This window comes from Haemorhous mexicanus, chromosome 11 (genome assembly GCF_027477595.1).
Source record: "Haemorhous mexicanus isolate bHaeMex1 chromosome 11, bHaeMex1.pri, whole genome shotgun sequence".
Classification (NCBI taxonomy): Eukaryota; Metazoa; Chordata; class Aves; order Passeriformes; family Fringillidae; genus Haemorhous; species Haemorhous mexicanus.
Window position 1 is genome coordinate 10,611,466 of NC_082351.1, and position 17,047 is coordinate 10,628,512.

The 17,047-nt window shown below is 40.7% G+C and overlaps 2 protein-coding genes across 2 annotated transcripts; both read right to left on the minus strand.

Annotated features, from left to right (window-relative positions):
* Positions 1–2,239: 2,239 nt before the first annotated feature.
* On the minus strand, positions 2,240–10,730 carry ACTR8 (actin related protein 8). Its single transcript, XM_059856390.1, has 13 exons — positions 10,536–10,730; positions 10,192–10,362; positions 9,239–9,349; positions 8,869–8,973; positions 8,051–8,224; positions 7,445–7,538; positions 6,545–6,677; positions 6,049–6,202; positions 5,424–5,519; positions 4,731–4,871; positions 4,046–4,310; positions 3,595–3,758; positions 2,240–2,934 (listed from the first exon to the last, which is right to left on the minus strand). Exons 1-13 carry the CDS (start codon positions 10,656–10,658, stop codon positions 2,791–2,793), a joined length of 1,875 nt encoding a protein of 624 aa, XP_059712373.1. The 5' UTR covers positions 10,659–10,730; the 3' UTR covers positions 2,240–2,790.
* Positions 10,731–13,134: 2,404 nt separating this feature from the next.
* Positions 13,135–15,353, minus strand: SELENOK (selenoprotein K). The gene is made up of 4 exons (XM_059856391.1): positions 15,201–15,353; positions 14,554–14,644; positions 13,756–13,836; positions 13,135–13,231 (listed from the first exon to the last, which is right to left on the minus strand). The coding sequence occupies exons 1-4, from the start codon at positions 15,217–15,219 to the stop codon at positions 13,135–13,137; spliced, it is 288 nt and encodes a 95-aa protein (XP_059712374.1). The 5' UTR covers positions 15,220–15,353.
* Positions 15,354–17,047: the final 1,694 nt, after the last annotated feature.

Consider the following 17,047-nt stretch of genomic DNA (forward strand, 5'->3'; position numbering starts at 1 on the left):
ATGTAACTCAGATAAGTTACTTCTCTATTGGCTTTGTCTTCTGAGTATCTCCAGTACATACTAATGTAGTGCATGCTCGTTGTAGACTAAACTGCATTAAAACGTGCTGGTAATGAGAGTAAGCCAAAATTCCCCGAGAAATGGCCAGGGATTGGTACTGTGTGAAGAGGCAGTGCCACTCTGGGAGTCTTTCAAATACTCATGGCAAAACAAAGCTGTTATAATGAAGAAAAACTAAGATTGTTGTGACATCTTGTACTTTTTCCTGACATCATCTGAGGACAATGGTCTCTGCTGCAATATCTCTGATGCTGCTTGTAGATGCTGGGTTTTCCCATGTCCTTCTTTACCACTCTTCTCAGAATGTATTGAACCATTAATAATTTTCTAGCTTAATTACTTGTTAATGTTTTTGTTCTTAATCAGATAAGTAGAAAATGGACAGTCTCTGCGTGGTTATTCACACTGAAGCACCACATTCCAAACCTCTGAATAATTATTCATCAATGGAAAAGAGTAATTGTTCCCTGTGGAACTATGAGTAAATGTGTACTTGATGTAAGTGGTCTTTAATCTTTGCAGTGATTAAGATTTCTTGAAACCTAACCGATGTGTGCCTGCAGTGTTGAAAAAATTTTGTACACTTTCAATGCTGTTATTTGGTAAGCAAACAAAAAGTGTATAGAAAACATACACTAAATATGTATAAGAGTATAGGAGTTTAATGAAGTAACAGAGCCATTTCGGCAGTTAAATAGGGGTAGACGTAGAGCACAAAATTCTAAGTTCACTGTTTGGAATGAGAAAAAATAGGAGTTTCCACCTCATTGTAAGGGCTCCTACAGGTGTCCAGTATTTCACAGGTTTGCAGACTGGAAATTGGTGATGATATCTCATCCCTGTGTTACCTACTCAATCATACACATGGCCTTTAAACAGAAATTTTGAGAACCCTGTGCAGGTGATTTTGCTGGTTTTTTAATGCATGGATATTTGAATATTTATCATTCTCAAGTCAGTATTCACCGCAAACTAAGCTGAAACTTCTCATTGTTTCTTGTTGCAACATTTATCAGGTATATTCAGCGGATTTTCCTCTGGATGTCTGCAAAAATCTGGGAAAAATTAATGTTTTGGCTATACAGATGTTTGAATGTTAAAATCCTGTCAAGATGCAGATGATTTTGGTCTTAGGTGACTTTACATATACTGGCATTTTCAAATTTTGCCTTCCACCTTCCTCAAGTTTTATGTTTATTAGAGTAATGCTGTTCTTCAGGAATTCATTATTTTATAGCTCTTACTTGGGGTAAAACTCAAAACAAAAAGGAAGAGAGGAGAGGAGATGATGACTGATGAGACTTCAGGTTGCAGGGGGAGGTAGATTCCCGTGACATGGGAGGAACTGGCAGGGAGCAGACTCAGACTGATATGCCTTGCTTCTTTCTAAGTAAGGAAGAAAATTAAGTAAATTAAGTAATGTAATCAACAACTCCAGTATCGATGATGAATCATTTTCCATTACTTTTTAGCACATTTTCTATGTATGGACATTGGAAATGATAATTTCAATAATTCTATGTGCGTTTTCTCTAAATTCTATTAATATACACATAAACAAATCCATACATATCATATATTAGTAAGTATTATTATGATAACTGATGATAGCTTTGAGACTTGTTTCAAAGTGATTTTTTTCTCTTTTAGAGCTCCTCACAATCAATTCAGTTGAAGGATGAGTGATTTCTCCTTGCTGCTCTACTTGTGACTGTGTCTCATTGCTGGGCCAGCTTGTGCCATCTCAGACAGAGGTAAGGGTTCTCACCTTCTTGAGTTTTGCATTCTGTAGTTTTGCTGCAAGCATCCTTTCAGATAAGGTCATATAAAAGAGACTGCCTTTTAGCTATTATTGCAATAGGAATGCTCTCGAGTTTGTTCAGGAAGCTTCAGCTTCAATATTTCAGTTCAAACCAGTCCTGTGGTTTTTAAGGCAGCTGCCCAAATAAACCAGGTTTGGTTGGTGTTGCAGGGTGGCTGAGGAGTGCAGCCTCACTGCCCTCAGGTGGAATGAACTGGAAGATGTGCTAGCTGTATAAAATTGCAGCTAGGTCTTTTGGGTGTATTATATTTATTTTTGTAAAATAAGGAAAAAAAGTGGACTCTACAACAGATAATGAAAAACTAAGAGGTTTTGATAAGTACAGGGCAAGAAAAAAATATTCCACTTCCAAATTCCTTGTCTTTCCACTGAATAAAATAATTTATTACATATGTAAAATACAAACAGTGACTGTAGTTTTAGTTGTTCATTTCACTTTTACCCTAATTATCACTTATATAACAACTTCATCTCCTGGTAACATTAGAGTAGCAATCAGAATATTACATTAAACCCACAGCTGCACTCTTCAACTGTTGCTTCTGTGTACAGGTTTCTGGAATGAATCTTGGCTTAACATCTCTCACATAAGTTCCTACATTGTGCAATTTTAATATACATTACCTGTATAATATAAATATAGTTACTCTGGAGATGACAGTGGTGCTCTGTATGCAGAATTCAATGCATACAATTTAAAAGACAAAGGGTAGCTGAAGTCAAATGAATTCAGTAAGTCTTTTGGTTTTTTACAACATGTCCAGAAAAATCTCAGTTGAAATTAACATTAATAAAATACAAAAAATCTGTATCAGCAGAAAATCAATTCATGTGCACTGGGAAAAGAGGGCATTTGGGGAAAGGACTCTTCAGTGAAGTTGCTGCAGGTTCCTCTGTAGGCACCTCCATTACCACACAAAGGCAGCTCGCTCCCGTAGCATCCTGACCCCAAAGCGCTGCCACTCCCTCTGGTAAATCCACAGCTCCTGAGTTGTGTCCAGACAGGCCAGAACTGCCCCTCCTTTCCAGGCAATTAAACGTGGATCCATATCCTAAATTCAAAACACACATTGCACACAGTCATTGCCCTCATTCTGCATCGTTCTCCAAAGCTATATCCTATTTTTCCAACACTGTTCACCAGCTAAAATCTGGTGGAGTAGGGGAAGAGAAAAGTTTTTCAGTATTATCCAGGAAAAAGTAGTGAGATAAAAATATTTAATTGATATTCAAGATACTTTGAAAAGTCACTTTTTATTTTAAGATGGTTTCTAAGCACACCATGAAAATCTTGCCTTCAGTAATGGAGGCTCTGAAACAGATGGAAGTATTTTTAAAAGTTTTGCCTGATTAATGCAAAATGAAATTTAATCTCACTGCCTGTTTTTCTATTATCTTTATAGAACTAAAAAATAAATTTAAAAAAAAATCACAGTTTCTTGCTGAGAAGACAGGTTGCCTTCATGGCGCTTCTTTAAGAATAGGGCCTTCAGCTAATAAACACTTCAGTGATTTGCACCAGTCACACTCTTGCTATGCCTCTAACTCCCTGTCTCTAACCAGCCACTGCTATGTTAAAATAGGCTGAAAGCTCCCTTAAATCTCAGATATTCAAGTACTCTGGCATTTTGAAAGAATTTTTTTCTTTTAACCTTTCAAAGATTTCACCCAATCATAGTTTACTATCTACTTAGCTATCAGTTAACAGTTACCTTAGGCCTTGTGATGACCTCAACATTTTCAACAACTCTTCTGAAAGAAGGTGGCATTTTGTTGAGAATTCGGTGTTGAAGAAACTCTTGAGCTTTATGAAACATAAGGCCTCCTCCCACTACTAAGATGGAGCTGTACATCTTCTTTTTTGTATCATCAGATGCTGGAATGAAAGAATATACAGAAATCCATCTGTTTTTTAAAGTTATTATGGCCTGTATTACAATTAGTGCAAGTCAAACCAGATAGAAACCGAAGTTTGCTTTAAAATTCTTCTCTTCCTTGGATACATAGCTCAAGAAACATCAACAAAGATGCAAGCATAAGAAACAGTGTAGCTACTCTCCAGATGATAAAACCTAAGGACACATCTTTCTTTGGTGAAATACAGGAGTTACACAAATCCACCCTGAGGTCTATTTCACAGACTTGTACAAATGTAATTCTTACCGCAGCAGTCGATACTATGAAGGATGGCTTTGTCCAGGCCCAAGGCTTTGCCTTCAAACTGAGAAACAGCAGTCTTCCTGGACATGTGTGCAGTTAAAGGTTCCTCAGAATCATTGCCAGGTATCATACAGTCACCCTGGGAAGAGCCCAGCTCCACTTCTTGTGGGTAGATCCTCTCTGAAATGTCTGAGGATTGGCCTCTCAATTCTCCCTCAAATGCAACAGGCTTTGACATAGATTTTCTGTCAGCTGTAGCTTTTGCAGACTTAAAAATGAGAAAAAAAAAAAAGGCAAAAAGGTCACAAGAGGTTACAGAACAGTACAAAGACTTAATTAAGCACCATTGTACTTCCCTTCACCTTTTTGCACAGCAAGGTTAAGCCCTGCATTATTGCCTCCTCTAATGTTCATTTTAATCCTCATGTTCTAAATAAGGGCTTATTTTGAACTCCATCTGATTGCTCAATCCCATAATAGAGTATCCTCTGTTCCCTTCTTAGACTTTAAAAATGCACACTTCTAATTAAAGAATTGTTTAGGCATCTGTAGCTATTTACTTTAAATTTATTCTTTAATACTTCTGAATGAGGTTAGAAACTCTGGTTTCTGAGATGAGCTAAAGAGTCCTCATTTTATTCCTCAATTAAATGATAGTTCATGAAAAATAAAACCAGCAATCACACACCTGCTCCTGCTTACTTTGTGTGGCCAGCAGATAATGCTCATCATGAGGATCCTCAGGATCACCTTGTGACCTGTGCTGCAAAATTGTCATTTTTTGTCCAACAATTCCAAAAGTTGCTGGATAAAACAGAGCCATGGGTGCCTGAAGAGAGATTTGGCATGGTTTTACTACAGTATTCCTTCTTATGGCATTTATTACAGATAAAAGAAAAGTCTTGCTCTATTTTTCTCACAATTCAAAATTAAATAGAGGTGGTTTTTTTTCCAGGTAGTTTGTAAAATACTAAAGTTTCTTCTGTTTTTTACAATTAAAAAATATTCCAACAAATACACAAGTTTCTTTACAGATTTAGCACTGTATGATAAACAAGTAATCAAATGTCATTTGTTACAAAATTAGAAAATTCAATGGTGAGCTGAAAAACTTGTAAAATTTGCATTGATGCTTTGCACTTGAAGGATAATTATCGTATTTAGATGAAGCAACAACCATTGTGGCTAAAGCTACTAAGAAAGTCTTGTGCATCCACCAGTGCTGCATTAGCCCCACTCATCCATATAGGAATTAATTTTATCTACAAGCACAGTTAAAGGACAATCCATAAATCACATGGGCTTAGTAGCACTGGACTGATACAAATTGAGGCCCTGAGTCTGAATGCTCATTATACTTGTAATTTAATTTAAAAATCACCTGTAATTTTTCATCCCCTAATCGGAACTGGTACAATAAAGCTGGAGAATCCGGATGCCGAATTTGGAACTCATGATCTTGTAATCCAGAAATATCCTAAGGTAAGAAACAAGCAAACAAAAAAAATATTTATGTTAAATATTTCTATTTATTAAGTTGTGTAATCTATTTAACTACAAAAAAACAGCAAAAAAGTAACAAAACTCTCTTCTAATTATGGACTTCATTTACCTATTATTGAGTTTTTTAAAGCCTTTTCCATGTAGTATGATGTGCCAGACAGCTTTCTACATGACTTACAATGAGAGTTTTGCAGGAAGAAGAGACCTGCTGGCAGATCTGACAGAACTGAAGTTGAAAACCAGCAAGTATGCAACTATTATCAGCTTCTTCCAGCAATAAGAACAAAGAAATTATCTTTCTAAGGGTTGGGATTGCTTTCAGCTAGAGGAAAAATAAACCAAGTTACAAACATTTCTAGTCTAAAGCTTCCACAGCTTTTGCCAGTATTCTCCTGAGTAAAATATTTACAATTAACTTGGACTCAGAAAAAGGCTCCACAGAGTAACATTCTGTAAAAGAAAAAAAAATTACTTGGGATAACACATGATTTGCCCCTTCTCACCTGATCTAGATGACAAAATGTCTCCTTTAGGTGCTGAAGCAGCAGGCAATCCAACTTATTAGTTAGCTGGCAGTCTCTGTATGGGAATCCTGCTCGCTGCATAAGCCAATAAAAACACCTTGACACATCAGATCCCCCATATGCAAGGCACAACCTAGAGCACAGAGAAGAAAAAGATCTTTTTATGTAGTTGCTGAAATACTGTAGTTGCTGCTGACTGCAGCAATAGGGAGAGGAATGCTAGGAAGATTTTAGTCATGTTGGAATCATGACTTCCACAGAGACTGCAGAACACAGTATTGGTTCTGATCACTTCTGCCTGTTTTCCTCTTTTAAAGGTAAGTCATTAAGGTTTATATTGTAACAGTTGTCTTTGTTAAATGCCTCAGAGCAAGAATACCCCTATATTTATAGAAAATTCGTCTCCTTTTAGAAGTCAAATCTTTGGTGAGCAAATAAGTCCATGATTCTAATAATTCTGCACACTCCAAGGTACCTGGTATTGCGATGGGAAACACCATCTTCTACACAGCACACACTGGTCTTCTGATCTCCCACATCTACAATGCATGCACTGCTTAAACCACTTCCAAAGGTAGCACAGACAGACTCCTGGTGTACAATAATTCCTAGCAACATTAGAAAAATGTATATTAAATTTATGCCAAACTTTACAGTCATGTTGCTGACATTTAAAGGACATTTAATGTCTTTTCAAGATCTACAAATAGCCTGACTGAAAGCCTGTATATTTAGTGAAGATGGAGTGGGGGGTACTTAGAGATTTTTTTGTTGACTAAGGCTTTAAAAGTCCTGAAAAGTTGCTAAGAGCAGGGTCAAATGATCTTTTTTTCTACAAGATTAAAGGTATTGTCTCCAAATTGCAAGTATTTTTTTAGTCTGGTAGTGCAGGGTCTTGGTTACTGGATGTACATGAACTGTTTTCCTAATTTTTTCTGGTTTTAATCAAATGGCATTATTATTAGCATTTCAGATATGGTCTTTAAGTAGTTCTGAAATAAGATCCAATTTGATCCTCTCTTTTCCCTACAATCCACCTTTACAGAGTACATTTGTCACAAGCCCATACTTAAACCTGGGAAGTAACAGAGGTTCCAGTCTGTCCTTCTAGACAGTCGTGCATTTTAGAAATATTTAAGAAATCAGACTGCTGCTACTTTTACCTCAGCTGAATGAAAAGGTCATTTCCACAGAAAAACTTGTTTTAATATTAGCCAACCATTTTGCCCCTTTAGAAGAGACAGCAGTTATGTGATTGGCAAAAGATGAGGGTGCTAGTCCCAGCTAACCAGGGATTGATGTGCAAAAATATGTCTTAAAAAAAAAAATCCTTATGCAATTAATCACTAAGTACTTGCTTCATTATGGTTTTTACCTGAGAAGCCCATCTTCATTAGGATCATATTTACCAGTTCTTTCACATGCTGTTTATTATAGATGTCTGGAATTAGTAAAATGCATCTGTAGTACTGAAGACAAGAAGAGTAAATTAAAGCCAGCTCTCAAATAAAGCTTGATATACAACTTATTTAAAAAAAAAAAAAATCAAAATTTTAGGAAAGGGGAAGGTTCTCATTACTTTAAAAACTATGTTCTAAACAATGCCAAGAGTCTATAGGCATGAGACAAACACCCACTAGGTAAAGATAAGTAATTATACAAGTTTTAGGCAGCCCTTCCCCAGGTGCCTCCTTTACAGCCAACAAAAAAAAAAAATCACCCAAACAAAGGCTAAGACGGAAATGTCTAAAATGGGATTTCTAAACATCCTTGTTAAAGATTATCAACAGCTTTTGTCTTAAAGACATGAACAAAATTCCAGATGAAGTCTTGGGACCCTGCTCACCAGCAGAAAGAAGGTATTTTTTAAGGAGAGCACCAGTAAGAGGCTACCAAGATCAGCAAGTTGCTTCTCTTTTACAATAACATTTAGAGAAGTGGATAGAGCCCACACCACAAAAATGTTCTGTTCAAAGCTCACCTTTAGGTCTTTCAGTGGTATTTCCAGGTATTTTTGTATTGCATGTGACCATATAACTTCCAGGTCTGCCAGTACTGCAGTGAGGGAGCCACCAGGTCCTGCGTGGAGATTCAGCTGCCCCCTTCTAATGGGCCAGTGTATGTTATAAGAATCTAATGGATTAACATACAGGGCCTGAAAGTGAGAGATTACATCCTGGGCATTGCTTTTCCCAAAAAATAGTAACAAAATAAGGAACAACTGGGAAGAAAAATGTTTCAGAAGCACACACAAGACACTGCAGAGCTCAGACTGATGTAGGAGCAATACAGTGGATTTCTTTGTAACAGGGCTTGATTTTAAACCATTAAAAGACAGCAAATACATAGTCTAAGTTGTTTGAATGTTTTTGCCCACAGACATCTAGTGAATATAAAGGTATATTTTTCCACTACCTCATATTAGAAACTAAAATAACTTAAACACTTTGAAGCCCACAAATACCAAGTTACTCAGCAGCCAATTCCATGTAGTGATACTTTTATCAGTTTCTTGCCTTTTCTCTGAATTATGCCATATGGGTAAAGCTCCCACCTACTCCCTGCAAAAAGCCTGATTTATAGCAGCAAGGGATCCAAGATACTTGTTAAGCAAATGGGGGAACCCTCTTGTCTTGCTGAATGATAAAAAATACTCAGTTCCTCCACAGTAAAGTTTCTCAGTTTTGTTTGCTTAGCTTTACACATCTTTCAGTACATACTAACTTATAGCAGACTGCAACTGATCCATGGCTGCATTAAAACACATGAAGCCTCACTGAGCAGGAAAATCAATCTTACCTCTTCTCCCACCAAAAATTCAGGATGATTTGATGTGTTTGTCCACTTGGCCCCAGAGCTGTGATCCAAAATGGCAGGCCTCATCTGTCTGTTGTATGACCTGGCCTGAAATGTAACAAAAAAAAATCCTGTTGATAAATATTCTACTGGTCACTTTTTATGCATGGAAGAAAAATGAAATACCATTTGAACTCAGCCCTTGGGGAAACACTTATAATCTACACTGTCTCATGTTTTCAGAGCTAGGCAGCACAATAACACCTATCCATATTTGGTCTAGAAAGGGTATCTGTTCTTGTCCACTGAAGCAAAGCATCTCACCCAAGGATTGTGTGAATGAACAATTTAATAAGACCTTAGAATGAGTTACCTGATCAGGTGACACCGGTATGCGCCTCGCTCCATTTGACATCTTTTTGGACCATATTGCTTGGTCCACCATTTTAAGGCCATTTTGTCTCTGCTCAGTACTTTCAGGTTTCTAAGGAAAAACCCCAAATATGCAACGTAAATACTTTCAAACTACGTCTCTATACTGGTAATACTGAAGCTATTAGGAAACAATGAAACAATACTGATTAAATTTAGATTGACAGTAGAATGGACAGAAGTTTGTACAATCCAAAATGAACTTATGCTCATTTCTAAAGAAACTGTTTTTTATATTAGAGTTCCCAACACCTATTCAAGTCAACTTGAATCTTTTAACTGCTTTTAGTGGCTGCTGGACTTCATCTCTAGTGATGTGTTCAGGCCATTATCTACTTAACTACAGACATATGAAGTAGGAGCAAAAATGTTTAAACAGATCTCAATTATTTAACAGTGAGGTTTAATATTAGAGAGCTTAGTTAGAATTTTATAGATTCAGATTACAAATAAGATTATTACATATGTCTTTAACCAGGCTGGACTAAAATGACTTGCTGTGTTACCCAAGTCACTAACTAGTAACCAACACATTCACAAATGGAGAAGTCTGATTCGAATACTAAGTTGGCATTCCATCAGAAGAAATAGACTGTGGTACCAGACCATAGCACAGGGAAAACAACATGTACAAACCCTCAACCTAGCAATTCTTTAGGTTTAGTTCATTGCAAACAAATCACATAAAACGCAAACACAGGCTGGTCCAAACCTACTGACTTAGTAGGTGGCATCTACAGTCCTTAAAAGGGTGAAAAACAAGTTTGACAGGAGATGTACTCTCCTCTGGAAAACCTTGAAGGATGAAAGGCACATATCCACCACCCAACACAGCAAACCGCCCCCGAACAGGGGATGGACAGGCGGATCCCGGCGAGGCGGGGCCGCGCTTACATTGAGGCCGTCCCTGAGGAGCCAGCTGTCCCTGTAGGCCGCCTGGCCCGGCTGCTTGTGCCGCCGCGCGATCACGTGCGGGATGCCCGCGGGCAGCGTGTCCGTGGCCCGCCCGAGACGCAGGGTGGTCGAGCCGGGGTGGATCACCACGATGAAGTTGCTCTGTATTTGCTGAAAGCGGCACAACGAGCACGGAATCAGACAGAGCCGCCAGGACCACCTGAAGCCCTCCCGGCGCTTCCACAACCCCCTCCGGAGGCCTTTAAAAGGCCGAGCCCGGGCCGGGCCCGCCCCAGCGGGGAGGGAGCAGCGCCCGGCAGCCGCCGCTCGGCTCCGGGCCTCACCTCCTGCAGCGACTCGGGCACGGCGGCGGGGACGATGGGCCGCTTCACGCCGCGTTGCTCGCGTTCCCGGTCGCGCTCCTTGTCCTTGCCGTTCTCCGCCTCGCCTTTCTCTGCCTGGGTCATGCTCCGGCCGGGCGGAAGCCGCGTCTGCCGGCCCGAGCGGCGCCGAGCCCGGCGCGGGGCGGAAGCGGGCGGGCCCTGGCCCGGCACCGCCCCTCGAGCAGGTACCGGGAGGGGCCTCGGCGGCTCCCGCGGGCTGCCCGGGATGGCCCCGCTTGTAGCGGAGTGCCGAGCTCCTGCCCCGGCGCTGAGAAGCCCAGCAGCGGCACGGGGTGCCTGGGGAGCAGACCCACAGCTGCCGCGGGTCTGGTGGAGCACCGGCCAAACGCTCTCAGCTGGGCTGGTAGTGCTGGAGGGGCTGCAGGAGGGGCATACGGCCCTCCAACAGCTTAAAATACCCTATACAAAGGCCGTAGTATGGCTGGTGTACGTGGTACAGCTGTAAGGGGCTCACCATGCAAGGGCCTCCCTGTTTGTGGGCAGCGAGCTCCTTTATAAGGCGTGCAGAGAGGATGTATGACTGGAGCTGGGGGAGATGTGGTTTTTAAAGGCTGAAAGTTGCTGTTACACAGCCGAGTCTAAAAGAGAGGAATTTTGTGCTAGGTAGGCATGGTATCTGCTGGAGTGGCTTGTTAATTGAGGGGCATCGTTGAATAATTTCCCGCTAAGGACTGCTAAGGAATACATTCAGTGCAAGAACAACGAGAAACTCCCATCCTGAAAAGGGGTACATCAGATAAAATATAGTTACTATTTTCTTGTAAAAAACCCCCAAAATTTGTACAGTAAATGTTTTCACATGTTTCAGTAAGTTTATAGTGGAGAATGAAGCTCTTTTAAGAGATGTTTCTGTTATAAAAACCATTATGGACCTTAGTGAAGCAAGGGCTGTAATGCTTGTTGTAATTTGTTAACTGCATTTTTGAAGTGCTTTTAGAGTATCATTAATAGAAGGAAAATACAGCAGAGTGTTTGTCCTGAGAGAGTGAGTATAAAAGCTCTTAGGAAGTACTGCTTCGATTCTTGAGGGACCATCTCTATCAACTATAAATATGTATTTTTTTGTCATCTGAATAGCAGAAGGCTTACTGTACTTTGGATCTTTTCAGTTTCTAAAAATGATGAGAAAATCAGCCTTGTGACAAGCCAAATATAATTTACTTACAACTTTGCAACTACAGTAAAATGTTCAGAAACTATACAAAGACTTTAGACAGTAAACATATATTTAATGAAACTGTGCTTCAGTTACACCGGATCCTTGAGGAAGGAGTTCCCAGTACAACTTCATTTATCTGCTTCTATCACAGAACAGCTTCTAGTCAAGCATACACATCCCCATTTGGTCCACCACTAAACTCTTCTTTTCATCTGGCTGATGTGTATGCTTGTGCCTGCCTCTTCAGCAGGCGTTTACCTGAAAGATAAGGTAGTAACAGGACATTTAAAGAGGCCTTTCTTTGTGAGATAAAATTATGTAAAAAAATTAAAATAATATTGCTTTTAATTTAGCTAAATGAGACATGCTAAAGACTTGCTAACTTTATTTCTGAGCAGGTTACACATTGCTGTGATTACCCAGAAGCCATTTCCACAGTGTTTGCTGGCCTTGTGTCTACTCAACCAGAAAAAAACACCCCAACGTCCTGGGGTTTTTCTCCCACTTGGAAGAAGCTTATCGTTGTTCCAGTGAACTGAAATACTGGTGTCTGTGTTTCCTGATATATGAGCTTTTTCCTACAAGGTTTACAGGTATTAACCACCTGCATAGGTTCGTTTTTTTTTTTTCCTTGTAACTTTTATTATAGTAACAATGGGAGTGACTGATGAAAAACAAGGATTGTTTACTTAAGTGTTAAAGTAAATTAAACCATATTGTAAATACACTCAGTGTCAGCTGTAACTCCCAGCAGCCAAACTAATTATTAAACAGAATGAAATATCAGGCAGCTGTAAGAAATTTAAAACCTCTTTTAATTTTACCTCTATTTTTAAGCAATTCTGATTTTTACTTTACTAGAATTCAAGATTGGTATGGCTGTATCATTGTAATGAGGGAAAAAACCATTTTTACTGTCTTGTAACCACTTAATACTTTTCCTTCTTTTCTGTTAAGAACTATCAACTTTAACCAAAAACCATCACATGTCATATAACTATCAGAAATGCAAAGAAAGCATCATTTTCTAACAATCTGATTTTTAAATTAGCAGCCAAAAAACATGAGAAGCTCTAAATAACTTATCAGCTGTGCTCAAAAATCTTTGCCACACTTTGTCTATCAACTTCTGTGCAGTTAAAAGTGTAAGCCCACTATTCCTAAAGCAAAATCCTTTCTAACATCCCTTCCCCCTGCTTTTTCTCCCCTTTACTGGAAGTATGTTTATTTCTTTTATTATTGAATAATTTTGATTATTCTTCCTGTTTTGGTAACTTCTGCAGCAGGAGGGCAAAACACTCCATTCTGCCTTAACTCTGAATTAACACTGCTATTAAAAAAACCCCAAACCCTTCAAAGCAGGATGCAGCAGATTTGGAATTACCTTCCTCATCCACCTCCAGCCATTGGTGGTGGACTGGGGCCTCCACCCCAGTGATTTATTCGGCCCATCCTACGGCGAGGATTTGCTGGAGGCCTGAAAAGAAAGGAATTCTACCTTCATTAAACTTTTCAACATGAAATACAGTAACTGTCTCTAAATGTCAGTAGTGAGAAAGTTTGAACCTCTGAAAAAGCTGAGTTTCACCTGGAAAGCTGCAAGAAGGCCACAGATCACTGATGCTTTTACACAGTCCTACAAAACACTTAGGCTGCAGTGTTCATAGAAATTACACTCCTATAACAGTGTTTTGCTTTAAGTAGTGTAATACAAGAAATGACTGCACTAATGCAAGTCAAATGCTGAGTACAAACATGTCTAAGAAAAAAAGAATTTTAACAAATCTTGTCTCCTAGGCAGACTTCAAAAATATTTTCAGTGTTAGTCTGTCTGTACTGCTATTGCAGCTGTCCAAAGGTGTGTACTGTTACCAACTATAGTGCAGATAACCATTTTAACCTTCTGCACATCCCAATTCAATGCAAGTCACAACTGTAATCTACTCAGATTCATGTCACTTCACCAAGATAGGGGAAAATGTGTGAATATGAAAAAAATACCCTCTTCCATCATTGTATCCTGAATAGGAGGAAGATGTGTAGCCTCTTCTTCTTAAATCTGGTTGAATAATGCTCTGGAAACTGAAAAATTAAAACAATGGTCAGGTGAATTGACAGCTAGATAGAATTTTTGAATATTTTGATTGGAAGGTAAGGAATGGCCTGAGAAACACACTAGTGTTCAGGAATGAAAAGTTTATCTCCTCATGATCACTGTTGTTTAATTCTTGGCAATTTGTTTCCTACATATGAAACTAAAACCTGAAATAATTCCAAATTACAGCAAATTTTAAACTATAAAATCTAGTTTTCTGGGTAATATGCAAGAAATGAATAAGGCATAAACTTATAACTGAAATTGCTAAGAACTGTTGAATACATCACATGAACTTTCTGTTTAACTGGCTTTGATCCAAATTTATGTTTACTGTGTGATTACTTTTACGTAGTCAGAATCTATTGTCACCAGTAGAAATTCTCCAAACAGCTTAAGTATTTGATCAGCTAGTAGATGTTTTTTAACAAAAGTGTATTATTTCTTTCTGCAGTATCAAAGTAGATTAAAAGTAAGAAAAGTCATTTGAACTGCCAATAAGTTATAGTCACTTTTCATGCACTTTTTGTTAAGTATACTGTGCTTAAGAAACACAACCACATAGTTGTAGTAAAGTATTTATACATATGGAATGCTAGAGAGTAAATATAATATTTCATTCTTGTGTTACTGATAGCATTGTGTAACTTCCACCTATGTCAAATCTAAAATGAAGCTCAGCAATAGAATTAACTTATACTTACAACAGAACCACAAAATCTGCTATTGACCAGAAGAAATCTGTTATAGATGACAACCTCCAGGGAGCCCGACTCTGGTTATCCAAAACTTGTCCTGTAACATATCCAGATACAAGACATCCAGTGAGTTCAGTGTGTGACACTGTACAGTGAATTACACAAAACGAGATCTGCTAAGTCCAGGGTTCGCAGCTGGGACGGTGAAACTGCACTTCATGGCAGCGAGTTTCATTTTCTACAGGTTACTGCCCAAGTACGTCAGCTACAGGGGTCAGCACCGCCCCAGGGGCTTTACGTCCACAAAACCTACACCAAGTACCAGGCAGAGTCTGATTCCCCGTAAGCGGTTCAAGTGCTGCCGTGTGACGCTCCCGGTGTCTGCAGCACGCATTTGGACTCATCAAAGACCTCAAATCCGCTTTAGAAGCAGACCAGGCTCGGCCACAGGCCGCCGGGCAGCGCGGGGTGACGCGACACCGGCAGCTGCCAGACACTGCCCGGTTGTCCCGGCAGCGGCGGCGCCGGGGGCGGCGCTCCGCTCCGCGCAGCCCCGGAGCCTCCGGTCGGTGCCCGGCCCCCGGTCCGCCCCCCCCACCGTTGCAGACACACACCGCGGCTGCTCCGGCCCCCCGGACACCCCGGCCCCTCACCGTTCGAGATGTACACCATGGCTGCCCGCCGGCCCGGCCCCGGCCCCGCCCCTGCGCCTGCGTGGCCGCCGCGCGCATGGGCAGCGAGCGGTGACAGCAGCGCCCGCGGAGGAGCGGCCCAGGGGACGGCGGTGGTGGCCTCCCCGTCCCCTCGCCTCAGGGCAAGGGCTCGTAGCCTCTGAGATTAACGGGGTCCCGCTCAGGACCGCCTGTTATCCAGGCGTTCCTGTTAGCAGCCCTGTTACTAACGAGTTTTCCCTCGGCACTTCGAATAACGAGGGATCCCTCTGAGCAGCCGCTGTTATTAAGGAGGCTCCTCTCAGTACCCCTGGTAACGAGGGATCCCCTCACAGCCCGGTAGCGGGACCCCTCAGCAGCCGCTGTTATTAAAGAGGGATCCCCTCACAGCCCGGTAGCGGGACCCCTCAGCAGCCGCTGTTTTTTACGAGGGATCCCCTCACAGCCCCGGTACCGGGACCCCTCAGCAGCCGCTGTTTTTAACGAGGCTCCTCTCAGTGCCCCTGGTAACGAGGGATCCCTTCACAATCCCCAGCCCCGGAACCGAGGCCCCTCGGCAGCCGCGGCGGGGCCGGCCTGAGGCGGGCGGTACTCAGGAACGGCTCCTCCCTCCGAGGGGCCCTAAAATGGATTTATTTTAAATAAAATAAGCAATAATTTATCATTCAAGTGTTGTTGGAGCTTCTATGCCGCGTTTAGCGATAGTAACGGGAGTTGGAATAGTCTGTCACGGTTTCATAAAAACGAAGTGTTCTTAGTCGCCTTCTGCAGTAGTGATAGAAGTACGACCAAGTGCCAAGAGATAATTTAGCATTTCTCTCCAAAGGGAACTTTTGTGCCCAGTATTTAATGACAAGTGTGTGGCTATGTACATTATGTTCGTGGAAGTGTTCAACCCTTAGTCGGGTATTTATTTTAATTTATTTTATTTTTATAAAAACCTAGCCCTGCAAATATTGGCTAGCATTCCTTTTCTAGGAGAATACATGCTTGTAAAATTGGGGGTAACTGTACAGCTTTGTAGGCAAATTTAATATAATACATTCTCTCTCTGAGTTTTTAAGCTGAACTAATAAAGAAGGGATGTTTAATTGTGATGTGAAACAGCGATAAAAATTTATGTAAAAACACTTTAATATTTTCTTTGAAACAGCTGTATTTTCCTAATGATGATGAAGTAAAGTCCTTTTGCTAAGAGGGGAATAACAGAAGAGTGTTTTTTGAAGGTGAACTTGTAATACAGTGTCTCTGACAGTGCAGCTGTCCCACAGTAAAGAAATTGTTTGCACATGAGAGGTGTTTATAAATGTTTGATATTTCTAAATAAACTCTTGCAGAAAACTGAGAGCAATTAGCAAGGAAAAGTGTCAGTGACATGTAGGTGCACAGTTTGTGGTAATTGGGAGTGGGGCTGTGGCTGAACCTCATCATCCCCAATGGGCTACAGCTGTGAGCAGCAGGTGAGCAGCATTGAGGGTAACGAGCCATGGAGTGCCCAGGGGCACTGACCAATCACCAAAGGGAGCAGAGGGCACACAGGTGCAATGCATCAGCATGAGGGGTATAAAAGGTGTGGCTGAAGAACAAGAAGGGCAGATGTTTGCAGCCTTCTGAAGTGCCGTGATCTTCCTCTGTATGGGCAGGCACCTGAAGCCCTCAGAAGAGGTGAGGTGTTACTGTGTATGGGTTGAAGCTTAGAAGTTTCATATAGGCAGAGTTTTGGGTAAAGTAGGATATGTGCTTGTATGTGTACACATCCTTATTTTATTGATGGGACTCATTGGGGGGTTTTTTGTTTGGGGTTTTGTTGGCTTTTTTTTTTTTTTTTT

Coding starts and splice junctions, on each gene's coding strand:
- ACTR8 (XM_059856390.1), bottom strand. CDS start 10,658: ATGACCCAGGCAGAGAAAGGCGAGGCGGAGAACGGCAAGGACAAGGAG. Junction 4,872..5,423: donor TAGGGGATGAAAAATTACAG/GTGATTTTTAAA, acceptor ATCTCTCTTCAG/GCACCCATGGCTCTGTTTTA. Junction 4,311..4,730: donor CACAAAGTAAGCAGGAGCAG/GTGTGTGATTGC, acceptor CTCATTTTTAAG/TCTGCAAAAGCTACAGCTGA.